Below are 21,643 nucleotides of genomic sequence, written 5' to 3' on the forward strand. Positions count from 1 at the left end.
CTGAAAAGCTCTTTGCAAAAGTCTGCTGAGTCCTCTAACAAGGGCAAGGGCAATAGCCAGTCTTTACAAAGGAAACTCACTTAGTCCTTTTCTAAAGTCTTTTAAAAGTCATGGTATCTTTCACAAAAGCAATTTGTCCAGGTAAACAGTGTACACTGACAGTCAGCAGTGAAAGAACTAAACACAGAAATATTATCACCTTTTTACTTTCTGCTTCTACCAGGAACCACTGCATCCCAGCTGAAAACGCCTCAGTGGGTGGAAGGTATGTCTGTAAGGACACGTATTGTCAGTCCATGCCTGAATCCTCTGGGCTGGAGCCAGGAGCAGGGGTTAGATGAGTTCCCAAGAAGACCTGTCTAGTATGGTGGAGCTTCATGGACACTTCTGCACATGGATAAAAGGTAAAGTGATTTTTAATAATTTAAGAGTTTTTTTAACTACAAAAGCATTTTCTTAGGGCCAGGATACACTTCCTTTTTTGTCTGCAGGGTTTGACAGTAAATTTGACAGTAAATTTTGTGCAGACACATCTTCTGTTACTAATAGTGATGGATGCACATAAAGCGCTGTACTCTCATACTGTACTGAAGAGATGAGTAACGAACCTATCAACTGCACTTGCACTTACCCCATATTTAATCCTGCTCTGGTTGTTCTGCTACATATTCATAAAAAAAAAAAAAAAAAGGAAACAGAAGCACAGAGCAAGCCAACAGATGTCTACCTGGCTCTTAATTGGATTTGATGTGTCCCCAGTGTAGCAAATACAGCATTATTTACAGCCAGGCTCTAAGAATTAGATACAGCTGGAGGAGTGGCAAAACCTGAACCAGGCTACAAGAGTTGATAGATTAACTGAAATGAGGAGCTGCCCCATTTTCCTCTTCTTATCTTCTCTCTTCCCACTTATGTACCCATTCCCCATTGTGTGTCAAATCAAACTAAGACGTTGCCCAAGAGAATGCTCATAAAAATGAAAAATGCCAACAAAAAAGACAATTTCTGCTCTTATGGAGCTTCATCAGCATTTTCTAATTGTACAGCAATGATGATAATAAAAAGTCTGCCCTCTTCTCTCAGCTATAATTTGGATAATCAACTGACAGCTATAATGAAACTGTCTGTGATTGCTTTCTGCTGGGCTGCTAGTTCACAGAAACTCATTGTTGAGGAGAATTAAAAGTTATGACTCCTTCTACAAGGATATGTCTTCCAAAGGAACATGTGACTTATAATTTTCTTCTATATAGCTCTATTACAGGGAAAACTTACAGTGTAAAGCAAAGAGGTATAAGGATGTGAGATTTTTTTTTTCCTTTTTAAAAAAAACGTTGTTAAGCATCAAAGTTGACAGTGCCAAGTAATATGCATGCCTAGGCTGGGTGGATGTGGATTTCAGGGGTGGTCGTGAGGTCTCTCGCCTTAAAATGACTGATGACCTTGGTTATCAGCAGTCAGTGCTCTGCCCCTGGTTACATCAGCTGCTGGCCTCAGAGCAGTAAGCAAGCCAGGTTTTACTTCTGGGAGGAAGGCAAGAACTAAGTAATGATTTGAGTATTTGCTTTGTGGGCTCTGGGTGCAGTTAGGGGTATTTTGGGTGCTGGTGTTCCACAGCCCCAGGCCTTGAATGCAAGCTATTTGTATCTATGATGTGCTGTGGGTATGTCTTGACTAGTATATCCAGGGCTGGATGCAAGAACTTTGGTCTAAATTGTCCTTCTATCCACATCCACTGAGGTGGAGTGAGTAGCTCCTGTGCAAGGGCTTGGGAGCAGCCTTCTGCCTTGGTCAGAATAAGGCTGTGCCATAGCAGCTGCAGTCTGGACCCCTAAATCTGGCTTCTGAAGCAGGTCTGCTCCCCTGTGTGCCCTGAACATGCCGTGGGCTTCAGGGCTTTCAGGGAAGCGCTTGAAAATCGGGCTGGCAATTTCGGTGTTTATGAATGCATGGACTGGAGGATTGGAATTCCTGGCAGCTGAGCGCGACCACCTCGGTGGTTCTGGCAGGAGCCCGCGGTCCCAGGGTGCTGGGCAGAGCCCTCTGCCCCAGCACGGTCTCGTCGTTGGTTCGCGCTGCGCTGCAGTGCCTGCCACCCGCCTGGGAGGGAAAAAAAGGCCTGGCCGAAGCGGATGGCGACCGGAATCCGGGGCAGGACTGTGGTAGCGCAGCTGCCTGCACCCGGGCAGGGGCGGTTTTCCTTCCCGCCGAGGCTCAGCGTTCCGGGAGTCGGGAGCGCTGCCCCGCCGGGCAGCAGCGGGAGGCAGCGCCGGTAGATGCTACAGTGCCCCTTGTACCCGGGCTGATGTGCCACGGCCGGAGCAAGGCAAAGCCGACCAGGACCCCTTCACGTCTTCCCTTCCCCTACCCAGGGTTTCCCCCCTTCGCCCCAATCCCGCGAAGAGGGGCTGAAGGGCTTGAGGAGGAAGGGGAGAAGCGGCAGCAGCGCCGGGGGCACCGCCTGCCCTCCTCCTCTAGGCGCTTGGCTCTTCGCGCCGAGCCGGGGGGGCCGGGCCGTGCCGTGGCGGCGCTGGGGGGACGGATGGTCCCGGGTCTCGGGAGGGGCCCGGCGGGCAAGAGGGGAAGGCGACGCACAGATGCGGAGCAGTCAGTGGTTTGGCAGCACCGTCATCTTCTCACTTCGCCGCCTGCCCCCGGGCCGCCGCGGGACTCGGAGCGCCGGCGGACGGGGACCCAGCGGGACGCCTCCAGCAGCGGGGGCCGGGGCAGCCGCGGGACTCGGTGCCCGGCGCGGGGGCGGCCGCGGGGAGCCCCGGCGGGGCGGGGCCAGCGGCGGGGCGGGGCCGAGGGCGGTCCCCGGGCGGGGCGCAGGGCGGGGCGCGGACCGGCGCGGAGCGGGGGCGCCCGCCCGCCCCAGAGCGCAGGTGGCGGCGGCGGCGGCGGCGGTCCGGATCCCGCTCTCGCTCCCGGCCGGGCCCCGCTCCCGGCGCGGAGGCGGCAGGTGCCCAGGACATGCGGGGGCGGTAGGACGCGCGGCGGCGATGGGCGGCCGGGGGCTGCCGGTGCCGCTGCTGCTGGGGCTGCCGCTGCTGCTGGGGCTGCCGGCGGCGGGGCGCGCCGCCTCCAAGGCGCTGGTGTGCCAGGAGATCACGGTGCCGATGTGCAAGGGCATCGGCTACAACCTCACCTACATGCCCAACCAGTTCAACCACGACACGCAGGACGAGGCTGGGCTGGAAGTGCACCAGTTTTGGCCGCTGGTGGAGATCCAGTGCTCCCCGGACCTGCGCTTTTTCCTCTGCAGCATGTACACCCCCATCTGCCTGTCCGACTATACGAAGCCGCTGCCCCCCTGCCGCTCCGTCTGCGAGCGGGCCAAGGCCGGCTGCTCGCCCATCATGCAGCAATACGGCTTTGCCTGGCCCGAGAGGATGAGCTGTGACAGCTTGCCGGTGCTGGGGGACACCGAGGTGCTTTGCATGGGATACAACCACACGGAAGCCACCACCCTGCCGCCTTTCTTTGGGAAGCCCACGCGCCCTGCCAAGGACATGGCCAAAAACCTGACGCCACTCGATGGGCAGCGCCTCTCAGGCCTGGACTGTGGTCAGACTTGTAAGTGCAGAGCGCCCCTGATCCCCATCTCCAAGGAGTCCCATCCCCTGTACAACCGCATCAGGACTGGGAAGGTACTCAACTGTGCCATCCCCTGCTACCAGCCCTACTTCACCCAGGATGAGAAGACCTTCGCTACCTTCTGGATCGGCCTCTGGTCCATCCTCTGCTTCCTCTCCACTTCAACCACCGTGGCCACCTTCCTCATTGACATGGAACGCTTTAAGTACCCTGAGCGCCCCATCATCTTCCTCTCTGCCTGCTACCTCTTCGTCTCCATGGGCTACATCGTGCGGCTGGTGGCAGGGCATGCCAATGTGGCTTGCAACCCGGAGCACCACCACATCCATTACGAGACCACAGGCCCTGCTCTCTGCACCGTGGTTTTCCTTCTCCTCTACTTCTTCGGCATGGCCAGCTCCATCTGGTGGGTCATCCTGTCCCTCACCTGGTTCCTGGCAGCTGGCATGAAGTGGGGCAATGAGGCCATTGCCAGCTATTCGCAGTACTTCCACCTGGCTGCCTGGCTCATCCCCAGTGCCAAATCCATTGCTGTACTGGCACTGAGCTCTGTGGACGGTGACCCGGTGGCCGGGGTTTGCTATGTGGGCAACCAGAGCCTGGAGAATCTGCGAGGCTTTGTGCTGGCACCACTTGTGGTTTATCTCTTCACCGGCAGCCTCTTCCTGCTGGCTGGCTTCGTCTCGCTCTTTCGCATCCGCAGTGTGATCAAGCAGGGCGGCACCAAAACTGACAAGCTGGAGAAGCTGATGATCCGCATCGGCATCTTCACCGTGCTTTACACCGTGCCTGCCACCATCGTCATTGCCTGCTACATCTATGAGCAGCACAACCGGGAGGCCTGGGAGCAGGCACAGAACTGCTCCTGCCCGGGGGACCCTCACCGCCCCAAGCCTGACTATGCTGTCTTCATGCTTAAGTACTTCATGTGCCTTGTGGTGGGGATCACCTCCGGCGTTTGGATCTGGTCTGGCAAGACACTCGAGTCCTGGAGGCACTTCACCACTCGCTGCTGCCGGGCCAGGAAGCCTGCGGGCGCCTCTGTGTACGGCGAGGCCAGCCCGGCACTGGTGGGCAGGACGGTACTGCCCAGTATGGCCTCCTACCACAAGCAGGTCCCACTGTCCCATGTGTGACCAGACGGAGCTTCGGTGACCCCAGCCACAGGGAGGAGAGGGTTGCGAAGACCCTGGGCCACAGAAGAGGGGGTGACAGCTGGGCCACCCCTGGCATCTTCAGCCCCACTGTGGTGGTGCTGCCTGGGACCACGGGCACAGAGCAGCTGCAGCCCCAGGCAGGGCAGGAGGAGGTGCTGCCAGCTATGTAGGGGCAGAGGGATGGGGAGGTCTGGAGCCTGGCACTGCCATGTATACCCCATTTGGGGTCCCACATCCTGGTTGGAGTCCTGGCATGCTGCTGCCTGTAGGCCAGTTGGGTGGAAGTAGGCCCTCAAGCACTGATTTGCGTCCCACAGCGAGCCTCTGGGCAGGTCTGCTGGTGCTGGGGTGAAAGGCAGAGCTGTAGCAGGCAGGGCAGCAGATGGTGGCCTCCAACCCCAGGTGGGGGCTGGCACTGCCACTGAGCCCCTCACTAAAGCCCAGAGACTGGTCAGGGAGAGCTGGCAGGGGGATGCTGCTTCCCTGGGTGCCCTGGGCAGAGCAGGAGACTGCCCTCAGTGCCCCCAGAGCCCCCAGGCACAGCTGCATGTTGAGGAGGAGAAGCCTGGGGGCCCTGGTGCGAGGCAGCCGCTGGCCCTGCTCAGGCAGCTGCACGCTGAGCAGGAGGGGAGGAGCTGTGCGGGCCGGGGGCTTCACGGGTGGTGGCAGTGCAGGAGGAAGGGGCCGTGGAGAGGCTCTGCCACAGGGACAGGCTCCCAGCTGTCTGCAGTGCAGACAGGGACCAGGTGATCCCCTGCGGTCCCTTCTGCCCTGGGCAAGCACATCTGGCTCCCTTCAGTCAGGGGCTCAGGACCGGGCAGGAGCTGGCTCCGGTGGGCACAGCTGGGTGGCACCGTCCCCCTGCTCTGCGATGGGCAGCCAGCTGCACTGCCCATGGAGCCACTCGGCCCGGGGGGCTGCACAAGGGGCCGTGTGGGTGGTGAGGCTGCCGGCCCAGCACGGGGTTTGCAAGGAGTCCTGGCCCCGCTGGCTCTGGCACCGAGAGCGGGCTCTCCTGAGCTGCCCTTTGCCCTGGGAAGGGTCGGCGCTGCTCACGCCTCTCGCCTCTGCAGTGGGGTGAGTTCCTCGGCCCCCCTTGTCCCGTGTGGGTTACCTGGGGTGAGGGAGGCAGGCCCTGTGTCCTGCCCGCCAGCTGTGGCATGTGGCACAGCAGCTGAGTGCGGCACAACCAACCCTAAAAGGGTGCTTGCGCCCCTGCAGTGAGCCGTGACTGCACGGGGGTGTCCCAGCCAGGTGGCAGGCTGTCTCTCCAGAGCAGCAGCTGGGTTTTCCAGTCAGTCGGCTTCAATACTTGTTGCTGCTTTTTTCAAAGCTGTGCCTCTGCTGAGAGAGTACCAGGTTTGAGATGGAGCAGTTAATTTAGGAAAACTTAGCTGAGCACTCACACCTCTTTTCCTCCAACTTCCCAAGCCTTTTTCACTTCCCTGGATCAGACAGCAGCTGAGCACTGACAAAACCATTGCCTGGCATTAAGCAGTGGTGACAGCTGGGTTTCAGTAAGTAGAATAATGTTGGGGGGGCCCTGTTGTCAAAGTCACTAAATGCAGCCAGGGCAAGGGGCTCCAGCTGTGGTGCAGGATGAGGCTGGCTGCCTCTGGCCACTTGTGAAAGCACCTGAGTATTAATTTTTTTTTCCACCTGTCCTAAGCAGTGGTGATGTATGTAACTCCCAGCCATTACTGGAGTCCTTTTTGCCCTTCATCAAGCATGGCACTGTGACCCAGCTGTTCAAGCACTGGAGAGCAACTGCTGGCTTTGCTCCTGCAGGACTGCAAGGATCTGAGGTTGATCTTAACACCTTTGGACCACTTCAGTCAAAAAGGTTTCCGCCTCATTTTAAAACCAAAACCTGGGAAGTGAGGGAACTCTCAAGTGGCACATCTCCGGATAAAGGTACTGCATGAGTGTCTCTGGGGAGTCCTGGATAGAGGAGATAGAGGTGCAAGGATGGAGGGCTCACCAGGGATTGTTCAGCTGCACCCATCCACACTCTTGCAATAGGGCTCACCCCCTCTAGCAGGTTGGAGTACTTTATTGTGGACAGAATTGCACCATATTGTGTTACACACTGTGAATAGTTGTATTATAGCCTAATTTGTACATAAAGGAGCTGTAGTGACCTTTGATACAGGTTAGGGACAGGTGTGTTCTCAGCAATGAGGCAGGTCAGGCGCAGAGACACTGTGGGTAGTCTCGTGCTGTAATCCAGGGCATTAAATGATTCCAATCTCCTCCAGTCCGCACCTTGCTGGACTCCTCTGTCTCTTTAGTGCCTTTTGTAGATACAGCTAAACACACATCATGCAATACAATGAACAAAACCATGTCAAAGGTGGTATTTTGCTGTTTTTGTTTTTTCCAAAGTGCAACTGACTGTGTAAAGAAATCCAGGATTAGCTACAAACCGTTGCCTATTGAAAAATGCAAGAGCATTTTCAGCTTTGATGTAATGGTAGGGTAATACAATCAACTCGTGTTTGAGCCTGGCTTCTCAGCAACAAGTGGCAGGAGGGGGGAAGGAGCCGTTGCCTGTGCCCTGTCTGCTGTAGCCAATTTACATGTTGGGGTTTGCCTCTTCCGTTACCGATGCTGTTCAATGTTGCTTAAATAACTGTACTATATTATGTGAAAAGCTGAAGAAATTTTATTCAAAGAGAAGTATCAAGATTAGTTATTTATGAGGATAAAAAATAGCGTGTGTTGTTTTCTTTACTTCTGCTTTTGTTAGAGTGTTTATTACCTTAAAAGCGTACCTGTTGGGTGAGGGGGAGGCGTGTGCTGGAGGGCCAAGTAGGGCTCTTATCACTGGGGATCGTGGGGAACTGGTGAGGCAACTGCACTTGCGTGGCACAGGAATAGCATGTTCCATGTGCACGAACCCCACGCAGCGCTGCCTTTGGCACGGAGGATGTCACACATCCATGCCCTCAGTGCCAGGCTCTGCCCTGCGCCAGGTTCTGTGCTCGGGGGCGGCCGTGCTGGCTGTGCCCGTGACCACGCTGACAGCGCGTTCCCTGACGGGCCAAGGTCACTCCTCACTGCTAAAAGAGGGTTAACTATCAACTTTTATTTGCATTCTGCAGTTTGCACAGTACGTGTCCCTTGCCCTGTGCTGAGATCAGGCCCTGAAGAGGTGCCCTTTGATACTCCTAAGGCTAAGCAGATGACAGCTCCTAGCCAAGCAGGATGCTGCATGCTGGCCCATTTGGGTGGCTGTGCTTCCATCTGCGAGGAGCACTTGGGGAGGGACAGCAAGGGGTTAAGGCTGGCTCCCTGGTGACTAATGGTGCAGGACTCTACTATCTAGTTAGGTGTGTAGGCACACACACCAGGTCCCACCAGATAGGATCTCTTACCTGGAAGCAGCATTCCAGCACCCAGTGATAAACCTGACAGTCCCACAGCCTGACTCACCTGATTCTGCAGGGATCTGCCCCCCCATTCTCAAGTACAGGCAAAACACACCATTGGGGCTGATCCTATTGCTTGAAGGGCAGCAGTTTTGGGGTGAACATGAACCATTTCAGCATCAGGTTCTTCTCAAGGAGCTGTGGACACTCACTGCTTGCTTGCAGAAGTAACTCCAGCACCTTGCTGGCAGCCTTGTTGTCATTCTTGCCTGCCAGGAAGCTGTTGTGTCCTGAGCGCCTTGGTAAACAGGAGTTTGGCAGCACTGCCATCCACCACCTACCTCAAGCCACTGTTTCCAAGCAAGGAAAGGGCCTTTCCTGCAGGCAGAGTGTGAATCACCTGCAGGACTGTGTCCCCGTGAGCACAGCCACCCTCGAGGCAGTCACCGGCTTCCCTGGGGCTGAAGGGTGCAAATACAGCACAAGTTCAGGCTGGGTGGCATGGGGAATGACAGTGTCTGACGGCATGGGGACCGGTTATTTCACCTAGAAAATGCCATGTCTGTGAAGGCAGCCTGAGACTTTTAGGTAGTGCTACAACAAACAGGCCCATGCTCTGCCATTTAAGTGCTCTTTTGCCAGTCCATTGGGCGGGTGGATGTTAGAAAGGGCACTACAGTCACTTGGCAGCACCCTGTAATTCACACTATATTGGCAAACAGCTTATTTGGTGCAAGGATAGTTTTCCCAGGTAATGATATGGAATACCAGTTCTGTGTCATTGCCCTGCACTACGGTGCTGTGGGAAATCCCAGGATAGGATGGAGGCTGTAGCCTGCCCAGTGCTGAGCTGTGAACAGAGCAGGTCACCCTGCCCTGAGCATTCCTGCCAAACTCCTGTGCAAGCTCTTGCCTCAATGGCTCTTCTGTCCAATTCTGCTTGCTCAGGGTATGCTTGACACCTATACTCTTATCCAGGAGCAGTGGTCTTGACATTTATTCCATCCCTCAAGTGCCTGTCCTCTTAACTGCCAAACCCAAACTGAAGTAGTTCTCATAAAATTCCCTTGGAAACAAAATACACAGTCCTTGTATACAAAGGGAAGGGCTGATGGAGCCCAAGGGCATCTTGTAGCCCACAAACATCTCCATGGCCTCCACAAACAGCCTCCTGCCCCTGCTGACTGCTAACACACGCTGCCCCTGCTAGTCTGGCTGGTACTCAAATCACTCTTGCTAGGCCATAACACAGCTATTGTCTCTGCAAACAGCATTTACTGCCAGATGGGGAGTGCTACCCTGGAACTGAAAGCAGGCACAGGTCACTTCAACATAGATTAAATATTATTCAGATATTGGATTAAGAAAAACAAGGTACATTGATCCCATAGCCAGTTGCTCTTCCCTGGGAGCAGAGATTGCTAACAGTCTCTGCAATTTCAGTATTCTGACCATGATTGTAATTTTTCTTTTGCCTCTTCGAGAAAAGTGTTGCCAGCATATAGAGTAGTACTAATCGAAGGGTATTACCCCTTCACAGTTAATTGTCCAGCAGAACCACCTCTATTGCAATTCTTTCTGAAACACTCTTACTGCCCAGCACTTCAAAAGGGAGCTGTATGGCTTACTTTTTATTGTTTAGCTAAGAAATACACTAGCTGTGTTTTCCAGAATCTAACTCTTTTAGGGGTACCATGGTAAACAGAATTGCTATTTTTTCCTCTTAAGAAGCTCACTTGGTGTTCAGGCCTGCTTAGTATCTGCTGAGCAGATCAAAATCCCATTGATAATGTGCTTTGGGCTACAGTAAAACTAAAGCCAGGCAATATTCAAAAATTAGGTTCATAGCAGCTGTCTCCTGTAGGATGTACTGCAGAAGCAGCCATCAGCTTGAGACATCATTCACCTGCCACCCAGATCAGCAGGAAGAGTCACCATCTCATCTGGCAAAAAAGAGAACCAAGTGGCCCCAGTCTCTGCTGAGCAGCTCACAGTGAGTGGCTGCTTCTGGAGCAGCCCCACAGCAGAGTGCACCAGACTGATCCCACACAGCTGAAGGCACTGGCCCTGCTGATGGAAGCAAAGCTCGTTAGCAATTAGGTCACAAGTCAATCCAGGAGCTGGTCACTTGTAGCTTCCAATTTAGTGCTCCTCAAGGGAGGACTTAAAAACCATCAAATTGCCTCCAGAGAGAATAGCCCTACTTAAAGCCCATTGAAGTGCAAGGAAACTGTCAGTCAGTGGTTTATTTGAGCAGCCCAAGTCAAGTTCTAAATCCAAAGACCATGTGGGAAGATCTGGGCAGCCATGCAGGGATGCACCCTGCCCAGGAGTCTGCTGCCTGCTCCCAGACATTGCCAGCCCATGGGCACTAAATGAAGGGGATAGGCTGAATGGTGACAGGGAATGGAGAGGCCTTAACACACAGCCCTGGGGTTTCTTTTTTTTTTTTTTTTCTCCTTTTCCCTTTTTTTGAAGGGCAGTGGAATCTAACAGCTGTACAGAACACACCCTTCACCTTTATCTTTAATTAAAATAGAGTTTATTAGCTTTTCTTTTAATACAAACATGAGAAAGGAAAACCACCTGAAGATGTAGTGTTATTTTCAGTATTGAATTGTGATCAATACCTGAAGTGCCAAGTCCCGTGGGTTTGGGAGCCAGGGGCTGGCACATTTGCATACTGCAAAAGGCTGTATGCAGCATTTGAACAGCTGAGTGCAGCCACACTGATGATGGCACTCACACAGCCCCACTCCCAAAGGCAGATGGACTTGTTGTTCACTGTAAGTTTCTGGGCCTTGCCTGTAAGAGGAAGTGCACAAAACCCGTCTCATTCAGAGGGAGATCTGCTCCTAGGACACTGCCCAGAACCTATCTGGATCCAAGAAGGGAAGATACTACAAAGACTTGTAACAGGAAGAGTCTATAATAATACTTATCCTGTTTAGAGTTCAGTTTCAGAGCTTGAAAGTAAGCTCTGTTCTAAAGTCTCAGAAAGAGCAAACCCCAAGCCTCTAGAGCAGTTGCACAAGATAAAATTCACTTTGGGAGAAAAAAAAAAGGTTTATAGAAAGCTTTTTGATAATTCTCAGTTGAACACAATATTTTTCCATCTACCTTGATAGGTAGTCCAGGATTCTCAAACTCATTATTGTCTCATTATGAATGTAACTTCCTCCCAGGAATCTGAAACCCAAGGAGAGCCAGATGGATGCACAATATCAGCTTTAGGAACTCACTGTATATAGCACAAGAGATCTGCAGTAGAACTCAGAGAAGCAGTGCTGCACACACGCCATTCACCACTGGATTGCTACACTGTTTGGGATGGTGATGGTGTTTCCAGACCAACTTTTTCATTCAATGCCTCAGAAAAATACACAGATTACATCTCTTCCAGAGCACTATAAGTATTAGAAAATGAGAGAAGCACCATAATTCACAAGAAATGCAGCATGGACCCTATACATTTTAACAATACATAAAACCATATCTCTGCCCCCAGTCAAAACATTCAAAGTCTTTTGACAATCTTTACTGGAGTGAAGTTGTGGGTGCAGAGATGGAATTCCTTCCTGCTGGGCAGCTTCTTGGTATGAACACATCACCAATAATAGCAGCTTTTAGTAGCCAAACCAGGGAAAAGCCATCAACACGTACGTGTCTATGCTACTGTTTTCAGCTCCAGAGTGGCTTTATACTTTAGGAGTCCCATGTGTTGTTTTTGTTAACACTGCATTGACCTGAAATACAAATGCAGTGAAGACGCTGGATGACAGGGGAGAGGAGGGAAGAACATTGTAACTATAGTCATGTGGTTAGTGTTTAAATTCTAAAATTTAAAACTACTTATTATTAAAAACCTCAAGAGTTCACAGCTATAGGCCTACATAGTAAGCAAACATCTGTGGGGGAGACAAGGAGAGAAGTTTGTTTTTGCACCTCTGGATACATTAAAAGGAGGAGAGAGTTGATTTGACAAAGGTCTTGTCTTTTGCACCAAGTATGTTCCTCAAGCTCTGGGCTCCCTTGGCTGATTGACTCTCTCACTTCCCCTTGCTGGAAGACACCATCACCGCTGGCTTGCGTGCGTGGAGTGGTGGATTCCTCCGGTTCCTGTGGATGCTGGTTCCTGGTGCTGCACCCTGCTCTCTCCTCAGGAGAGGATGGCATTAGAACGGCGGATACCTACTAAGTTATCAGCACTGAAAGATCGTCTCATAGCAGCTTTTGACAAGTCTTTGTATTTGTCTTCACACAGCCGGGAGATTGCCTGGACACCACAGACAGACACAAAATGAAAAGTCCACATTAGGAAAGTTTGAATGTTCCAAGGGAGGTTTTACAAGTGCAATACTAACATCACAGGTGCTCTGCAGCAGTGACACTTCTGGCTTTTATCCAGAATGACAATAAATAAGGACTACTCTGCAGGGAAAATAGTAATGGGGTCTGTCCCCAGATAAACATGAACCCCAGCCATCAGAAAGGCAGACCTAAAGAAGGTGAGTGGTTTCCACATACAAGTATCTTCTTTATTTTACCAGTCTCACTATCTAATGAAAAACTTGGATCCATTTCAGACTTAAGTTTGTGGAAGTTATGTTGGAAATCACCCCTAGTAGCTGGGTCTGGTGCATGCAGCAGCACAAAAATGTTATTTTAACAGTGCAGTAATGCACACAGGCATTTCTCTGAGAGAAAAGGTTCAAACTGAAAAGGTTTCTGTGCTCCCTTGGGCATCTTACCCTTGGCCACTCAGGATGAGCAAGCCAAGGAAATGAATTTCTACTAGGGTGTCTGTTTTGCCTTTACCTTCTCTACATCCTCACTCCCAACATATTCTTTATTCTTTCTTAACAGGATCACCCCCGTGATCTGAGATGGGAGGGCAGCCATGGTACTTTATTATAGCAATTAAATATTAGCACATGTAGACAATCTAGTGTTGAACTGCTTTTCCATCCATTTATTGGCTTGTCTCTGCCCTGCTTATTTAGCTATTCTAGTAACAAGCTGAATTATTTAAATCCTAATAACACAATTGTCAAAAAAAATACTGTCTCTCCTCCCTGCAAGGCCTATTTCTGATTGGAGCCTTCAGGCATTATCAATGCAAATTAATAAGGATACATGTAATAAAAAAGTCAAACTGAATTTCAGCCCTGAACCTTTACTTCTATTAATAATTTACCACCTATCACCAGATGAACTTTCAGAGTCCTGTGATCAGCTACAAGCCTACACCTTCCCTTTAAGGCAGCACCCATTCAGCACAGCCCAGTGTTCTGCAAGTTCAAAAGGTGAAAAGCACTCTGAGCATGAATAAAGTTCTAAGTGTATTTTAAAATAATTATTTACATTTATTTCTGCCGACCTTCTGGAGGCATGCATTTGGCTCAAGAGTGGCATTCTTTGAGACACTGGCGGCATGAGCTCCTGGTGCAAGACCAGACAGACTCTCCATCCTGCTTTAATGCTAGCACATCAATCACACAGCAACCTGTGTTGACATATTTAGCCCCAGTTGCCCATATGGTGTAAATCAGTTTTCAGTTTCTGGAATTCACTAGTTCACTGCTTTATACAGGCTCCTATCAGCTGCTTATGTGCTTGTAACCGAAAGGTAGAATTAAAAATTTTAGCAAATAGTCTAAATATTTATTACATTTTAGAATTAGCCTCCAAAATGTTCAATATAAATGCATTAGTAAGTGCATGATAGCAAATTACATACCGGTCTGGAAATTACTCTGGTTTTAAATACCAAGCCCCCAAATACTAAGAAAGAAGAAACAAAACAGGCTCACAATCTGTAAATCATCCACTTATGCCCTGGCACTGAGCAGTTCAGTAAACAATTTCCTGTGGACTATGAACTGCCCTACAACCACATTTACAATTAGTGACAGTGTTAGCTTAAAGTGCAAGTAACAAGGGTGAGACAAAGCAGAAGAGCTGCACTGCTTAACTTTAAATAGAGGAATTCATAGGCATATCATACTTATCATTCCAAAGGACCAGGAGGGATCCCACTTACTCCTGAAGTTCAGGCACTTATGGGACAAAATAAAATCCCTAGCCCTTGGCAGAATATTGGGGGTGGACAATGGAACAATATAAGCCAAGAATCCGCAGCACACCCCTCTCTGAAAGGGACTGTGGTATCAGTGTGTACAGGGCCTGTGGTAATGCTTTTGTTGAAAGGTCAACAAAACAACATGCAGAGTCATCAATTAAACCTGGACAGATGAAAGGTTGCATTGATCCAACAAGAAATTTCCCTGGGAACCCAGGTAATTTGTACATTTTCAAAATGTCTTACATATCTCCAGCAACTAGGAAGACTGACTCTGCAGAAGTTAAAGCTTTTTAAAATGAGCCTTCGTGCCAAGAAGGCTGCGGGGCCTCCCCACAAGGGCAGCCTTTCCACGGAGCAGAAAGGGACAGTATTCTGCATTTACTCTCCTCTGGGCATTCTGAAGGATTCCCAAGAAGGGGCTAGTCCAAAAGCTTATCTTAAAGCAACATTGCTCTGGAAAGGTGGGAAGCCACAATTTATTTCTGCAGCTGCCCCCAGACATGGGGGCATGGTTTAATTGTTTATTAAACCATGAGAGCAGTAAGAGTGCTCCCTCTACATCTGAAAGCAGCTGTGCAGTGGGATACAGTGGGAAACCTTCATCTGGTAGTATTTAGAAGGGTCTGAATGTGACTGTCTCTAGGTGCTTGGCATACAGACTGTGACCAGGGAAGGACAGACAATCCATTACATATGACACTAATCCTTTCAATCTTAAGTAGCCTAGCTGAACTACAGTTCCCAAAATAACATCAATTTTATTTTGCTATCTGCTAGACTTTTGTAATCTCTTCCAAAACCTTTCCTTTCCTCAGAGTTCTATCTTAGCCTATGCATGGTTTTAGAAGTGCTAACTGTATTTATAAAGGGGTTAAATTACCCTGTAATACACTAATCTGAAAGCTTTTTAGTTTTTCTAACTGCCACTTAACATGATTAGCAACAGATGCTCCTACTACTCATACAAGACAGAGGAGTCCCCTGCTCAGCCACTCTCAGACCATTTACCTCCAGCTTCTGTGCTCTCTCTTTACTGAGAGGCTCCAGCAGAAAGCTCAGGTTATTGTCATCTGCTAGGGAGCGAAGATCAAAGTAGTATTTGGCGTAAACACTGGCAGGAACATTGATATTAAACTGCAGCAGCTCCAAGAAGTGTCTTTCCATCTCGTTCCTAGGAGGCGTAAGGGACAAGAGACAAAGGAAAAAAAAGATTGTTTTAGCTGGCTGAAAAAACTGAAGAGACCTCAAGCTTGTTTTAAACCCAGCAACTTTGAAACAGGTCACTGAGAGCTCTGCATTATTAGTTTCGAGAGACAGGTCATTCCCTGGTGCTCAAAACAAGGTGCAGCTTTTGAGTCCTGGCACCTCCGGCTCGGCTCGGAAGGCAGTGCCCTGTCGTGCACTCGCTGGGCTGAGCGGGGAGGTTCATTCTTCGGAGTTCCATTAGTGCAGCTGTACAATTCATGCGCCATTCTCACTCTCATACGGCCCCACACTATAGTGATCAGATGAAAGGAATGATGTATGCTGTTTATTAGCTCTGAAGAACTTGCAGACATTTTCAGCAGGCTGATAACAGGAAGGGGGTTTATTGAAGCAGAGGCGGACTAACAAAAGGAGTAGGCAGATCACCACGGCAACAAATGGATCTATGAAGAGCTGCTGCTATTATCTCACAGAAAAAAGCCTCTTGAAGCAACATGGATTCATCTTCAATAAATAAATAAAAAAATAAATAAGCAGCATTAGGTGGGAGAAGGAATTTTCTCCTCAATAGCATTAGGCAGGATAACAAAGTACTATGTCAAAGGGCACTGTCCAGTTTTTACTCTCATAGTCTGTTTTCACTGGGCAAAATACTTGGAAGAAAGTGTGGCTAGTGCCATGACATGAAAAAAAATTGCTTCAGCTACTGTAATGTAGTCAGCTAAAGCAGAGATGTTCTACAGAGGAAAAACAGTATTTTACAAATTAACCTAAAAAGAAACTGGTGGTACACAAGACCAGCAATTCAGTTTAACAACTCAACAACAGCCCTTACAGGTAGCAAATCTGTCCCGACAAAATTTAGCAGCTGTATAGGCCAACTGTGAATACACCACAAGATGAGTTGCACCAAGTCAGTGTCAAGGTTGTTACTGCTTTTTTGGGAGCTTTTAAAATGGATGCTTTACCTATCAGTGCGAGGGCAAAGAAATCAAGGAATCATCTGTGTTGTCCTGTATTGGGTGGTGGGTCTCAATATGAATAGCAGCTTTGTGTTTCTTTCTAGCATAGCAGACTCGAGTATCATTGAACCTAGTGCCAAAATTAATTTCCTGTTCATATGGTCATAAGCCTATAGAAATGTAAATCAGATAATGTTTTGATGATCAGCTGATCAGAGCTTGATTTACCCTGTGAGTAAATGCTCTTCACTGCCCCTTTTGTACTCACTAGGCTAATACATTTTAATTCTGTATAAATACAATTCTTCATTGGATTAACAAGTCTATTAACAGTGGTTTAAAACCTGGGAAAGGATAATGCCCATGTTTTTTCTGTGCCTTATTTACAAATATATGTAGCCTAAAGAACGAACAGCATGTGTCCCCTTACAAACAATCATGGCAAGATTAGCAGCTGTACTGTTAATTTTTCAGCAATTATGGATTCAGTCTCATCAAAGCTAGCAAGTTCTGACAAAGCATGACTTCCAAATGTCAGCTGAATTTACTTTGATTTTTTTCCCCCATTAGAAATAAGTTAAACAAAACAAAAAACTATCTCCTGAAACCCAAAAGAAAAACATCTTTTATTAAAAACCCTCACCTTTGCCTTGGGAAAATAGAAAAGGGCTTGTGATAGAAAAATTAAGATAAACACTTCAGCTATGTTGAGTAGGATGAGGCAAAGGCAAATGACCACATGTGGCAGTTGCCAGGCCTGGATCTCGTATCCCTGCAGAACCTGAGAGCCCCAGCTCCTGCCCCAACAAAGCTGTTGGGGGCACTGCCAGCACAACTCCGAGCACTGGGGGGACAGTTTGGTGGGGAGGAGGTGCACCTGTGCTGCCTTCACAAGGGGTGCCTGGCTTACAAGCACACACACACACAGATTTGCAAACTGGGTGAAGTAAATCAGACAGATAACCTTCTGCCAGTTCCAGAGTGGTGCAGCCCCTGTGCTTGGCTTGCAGTGGTTCAACAAGAGCATCTCACAGGTTAGTGAGATCATTCTAGATAGAGAGAGCCACGAGGAGAGTTCAGAGGAGCTCACAAACAGAACTTGCCACCAGTTCCTGTAGACAGGCTGTTCCTGCACAGGAATGGCCCACCCAGGGAGCGACACCTGGTAGAATCCTGCCAAGCAGTCTTCTGCTGCAGAGCTGCTGGGATTTTGGGTGGATTTTTTGGCAGCATCACCAGCCATCTCCAACATTAGAATGCAACTGTGACTGAAATCCTTTGCCAATTATTTTCTCTCACTAACTCTTGTATTTGGAATACTCATTATCAAATGACTGGTTTAAAAAATACTGCAACTACTAAAGCTGACAATAACTATGTACCAACCATGAATTTAAAGTAGGCTTGTAAACTTAAAACAACTTTGCCAAGTATTTGAAACACTTTTCCAAGATGCCTATAATGGTGATGTTATCCAGCCAAGGAGTGGTGAAGTCTGTCCAGCTGCAGAGCCTGGGATGAATACCCTGTGCCACTGTCAGGAAGGGGGTAGTACAATGTCTGCCCATACCTAAATTCAAAGGTCTAAATAATCTCAAATGAGATGGTATTACAAAAATCCCATCCTCAAATTGGAGGGGGAAGAAAGCACCTAAATTCCATATATTTTCCTTAGCACCATCACTGTTTAGAAAATGCAAGTACTGACAATTTCAAGAGACCCAGCACTGGCAATAGAGCATGAATATCCTACTTGTTCAGATATTTTCTGTGCTGTCAATTTCTTCTAGCCCTATGTGGGGCAAATCAAGAGACATCAAAAAGGGCAAGATGTACACTCCAGCACTTCTGGCTTTGCTGACCCCACTTCAGCCATCTCAGAGGTATTTGCAGCAATGCTTAAAGTATGTTCCTCAGATAGATGAGTACTTGGGGCCAGGCAAAGTGGAGATGTACATTCTATAAAATCACTAATTATGCTTTCCTGAAAGCAGGGCTGGCAATGTCCTGTATTTTGAGACAAAGAACTCCCAGGTAAGGGGTATGTATAAAACAAGTAACAGTGGTTGATGTTTGAGATGTGAAATAATTTGAATAATAAAAATTGTTTTGGTGCAGAAAACTCCCTCATTTTTAGAAATACACTCCCCCACTTAAAAGGAAGAAAACTAGATATTTGTCCTCCGAAAAAGTCCCAAATGAATGATTACTTACTGTATTTGAAACATTAGTTTGGGCTGAATCCAGGGAAGAGAGCTTGGGGCAAGAACACTGTCCCATGACACAGGCAGCCTCCCAGCTGTGTGCAGAGCTCTGCCAGCTCAGTCTGCTCCTGTGCTAGAACTGGCTGTCACTGCACAGGCCTGGACACATGCTCAGGGCACAGCACTGTGATTAAACTCAAACACACACAAAGCATGTCATGAAAGCAAGGCCAGAAAGCCTGGTGTTTTAAGCTGGACTTGTATCATTTCTACCTGTGATAATAAGAGAAACAGGAGAACAAGCTAGCAAATAGAATTAAAACAAAACCGTTGATGTTCCAAAGCTCTGAGATAGAACTTTGTGAGAAGGAATTTAACAGAAAACCTAATGGGCCAACTACAGTCCACGTAAACACACCTCCAGCCCAAAGTATGAGCCTGGAGCCATGAGGATTAATATCTTCCCATACTGCAGAATTTGGCTTAAAGCTGAGTGCAGCAAGAAAATATAGCAGATTCAAAATTTCTGAAAAACTGAAATGAACATCTAAGATAAAAATACATCTAAGGAACAGCCTTCTCTTACAAGAAGTAATAAGACTGAGGACTCCATTTTCAGCACTGTAAGCACATTTAAGAACCTACCCAGAAAGGATGAGCTGTAGCAGTGGCTGTGTGTAACACAGGCAACCATAACTACCCACACAAACAACACAAACAACCCACCAGCAGCAGCACCAGAGTTCAGACCTTGAGATGTTTAGGCCTTAACTGGATACACAAGCACACATGAAAGTCCCAAGTTATGGTTTACCTTGCAATTCTTCAAATTGCAAAACAGAAAAGGCAGGGGACAAATTTAGTTCACTCTTTTTTTCCCTTCTAAAAAAACCTCTTGATAAAACTATAAATTGGGCAGTTTAATTCCATGGCTCATCACTGAGATAAAGAAGGTAAAGAAAACTAACTTCGAAGTCACTCATGCAAGTCATTAAAATTATTAATAGATACTTATCTCCAAGTAGGGTAATTATCCAAAGTTTCTTGAGGTAAAAAAGAGAATGAGGCCAGACACTAAATATACACCTTATATATATATATATATATATATATATAATAGCAACAGAAATAGATTTTTTTCAGCATGATCACGTGCTATTTAAAAATCCATAAGCAAACAAAAAAAAACCCCACACACAAAAAAACCCCAAAACCCCCGCCATTGTAGACTACCCAAACCTTGCAACTTACATGTCTTCAACAGTAATGTCCTTCAGTATTTGGCAATAATCCACATTCCACACAGCTTGATCGTCCCAGACTTTAGAAGCCAGCAGAATAGCTCCTAGGACTATCCTCTTCCAGTTACTGGGGCATATGTCAATCTCTGCATAGGTTAAAAGCCTTTCCAAATAAACCTATACAAAGAAGAAAGAAAAAAAAAACCAAACAACAAAACCCCACAATTGTATGTGTGTAATTAAGACCTGGAGCAGAGCTGAGCAGCAAACATGCCAGTCCAACAGGACTATTTATTACTATTAAGTGTGTCAACATAAGTATCAGCGATTACTACTTACACTTAAGAATCCAAATTTTCAGGAGTTACAGGTTCCATTTTTTTATTTTCCCCCAAAAGCTGGACCACCAGGGTACACAATAGCTAGTGAGGTGAGCACTGCTCCTTCAGGGAGACACTGCTACAGCTCTGTCACCCAGTCACACATCACTGGCAGGTTCTCATTAGGGCCTGTCTGGATAGCAGATCACTCAACATCACATTAGCCTTTCATCCTGGTTAAGGTTCAGCACTTGTAGCTTAACAGGAAGTGCTAAAACCTGCATTTGGTCTCTAGTGATGGGACAAAGATGTGTTAATCACTGTCTTTCCACAATGAAAGGCCTTTAGTGCTATTTCTGTCTTACCCTGTAGAACAGACTTCAATCCCTTCATCTCCATCACCAACTGCTTAGGCAGTGAGACATGCCCAAGTCCAAAGATGTGCCTTGGTCTTTTCCTCCCATGAGATCTCAAACCAGCTCTAGGATGTTGAATCTCTCTCTTCCTTGAAAGTTCTCTACTATTCACAATCCTATAATGATCCATATACTAAGAAATATGCACTTTCAAATTTGAATATAAGTTGTTTTTAATTTTCTATTCCCCCATCTAAATCCGAGTTTCTAATGTAGCTTCAGATAAATTAGTGGATAAGGGAAGCTCCACCTATTAAGGTCTAAGGGAAGGATTAATCTTTGCCACTGAGTTCTCTCCATGCTTTCTTTCCATTCTTGGCTTGTAGCCTTCAAAAAGCCTAAAGGTGTTCCTATAATAACAGGGCCATCTAGTGGTAAAATTCACTTTAAAAACTAACTCCATTTTTTGTAAACACTTCACATAGTTTGCCCAAGGTTAGCTGTCATCTTGTTATGTCAAAATTGCTTTCCTGTCTTTGAAAAAGCAAAAACCTCCAAGTACTTTCAGAGTTTCAATAGCTCATAAATATTCAGCCTTTTTAATTACTCATTTCCTTATTAAAGAGAGTCCTTCAAGCTACCTTTGCTTAATTGCTATACTGTCTTTTGGTGACAGTTCTGTTCTCCTTTCACACTGTTTTTCAGAAAGAAGCCACAATGAAGACTGAAGTTTAGTGTGCAACAGAGTGCAGTTTGAGAGACAGTCTAAAGTAGCAATTATATATGTTGTGGTATTTAAATTTCCTTTCATATACATATATGCACACACACACAATTATATATATATATATATAAATTTTAAAAATCATTATCATTGATAAATTTTTAAATCCATCATGCTTTCTGAAATCAAACAATTAATTGTAATGAGATTATTATCTTAATATTGTTCTTAAATTCTAAGTACCTCCATGTCACCTGGGGAAAGAAGTTATAGCCTCTTTGGCTTAATTTAAAAAAAAGTTTGGTAGAAAGATGGCAATGATTGAAGGACATAATAATGAGAAAGATCCTCTCCTAGAGTTCCTACAGGATTGACTCTTTATCCCTTGAGGCAGTTGTTGTTAATATGAACTCAAAACTA

At 47.5% G+C, this 21,643-nt stretch overlaps 2 protein-coding genes across 6 annotated transcripts in view; one reads left to right on the top strand and one right to left on the bottom strand.

The window, feature by feature from the left end:
* The first annotated feature begins 2,912 nt into the window (after positions 1–2,912).
* Positions 2,913–7,487, top strand: FZD5 (frizzled class receptor 5). Its single transcript, XM_053948294.1, has one exon. It carries the CDS (start codon positions 3,003–3,005, stop codon positions 4,731–4,733), a length of 1,731 nt encoding a protein of 576 aa, XP_053804269.1. The 5' UTR covers positions 2,913–3,002; the 3' UTR covers positions 4,734–7,487.
* A 3,157-nt stretch (positions 7,488–10,644) lies between these two features.
* The window catches only part of CCNYL1 (cyclin Y like 1), a 43,306-nt gene continuing 32,307 nt past the window's right edge, over positions 10,645–21,643 (bottom strand). For all 5 annotated transcript variants that reach the window (XM_053947168.1, XM_053947167.1, XM_053947166.1 and 2 more), the window contains 3 exons: positions 19,834–20,000; positions 15,219–15,381; positions 10,645–12,401 (listed from right to left, as the gene is read on the bottom strand). In XM_053947168.1, the coding sequence (XP_053803143.1) occupies positions 12,285–12,401; positions 15,219–15,381; positions 19,834–20,000 (447 nt within the window). In that variant the 3' untranslated portion in view covers positions 10,645–12,284. The remainder of the gene's footprint in view (positions 12,402–15,218; positions 15,382–19,833; positions 20,001–21,643) is intronic.

This window comes from Vidua chalybeata, chromosome 7 (genome assembly GCF_026979565.1).
Source record: "Vidua chalybeata isolate OUT-0048 chromosome 7, bVidCha1 merged haplotype, whole genome shotgun sequence".
Lineage (NCBI taxonomy): Eukaryota > Metazoa > Chordata > Aves > Passeriformes > Viduidae > Vidua > Vidua chalybeata.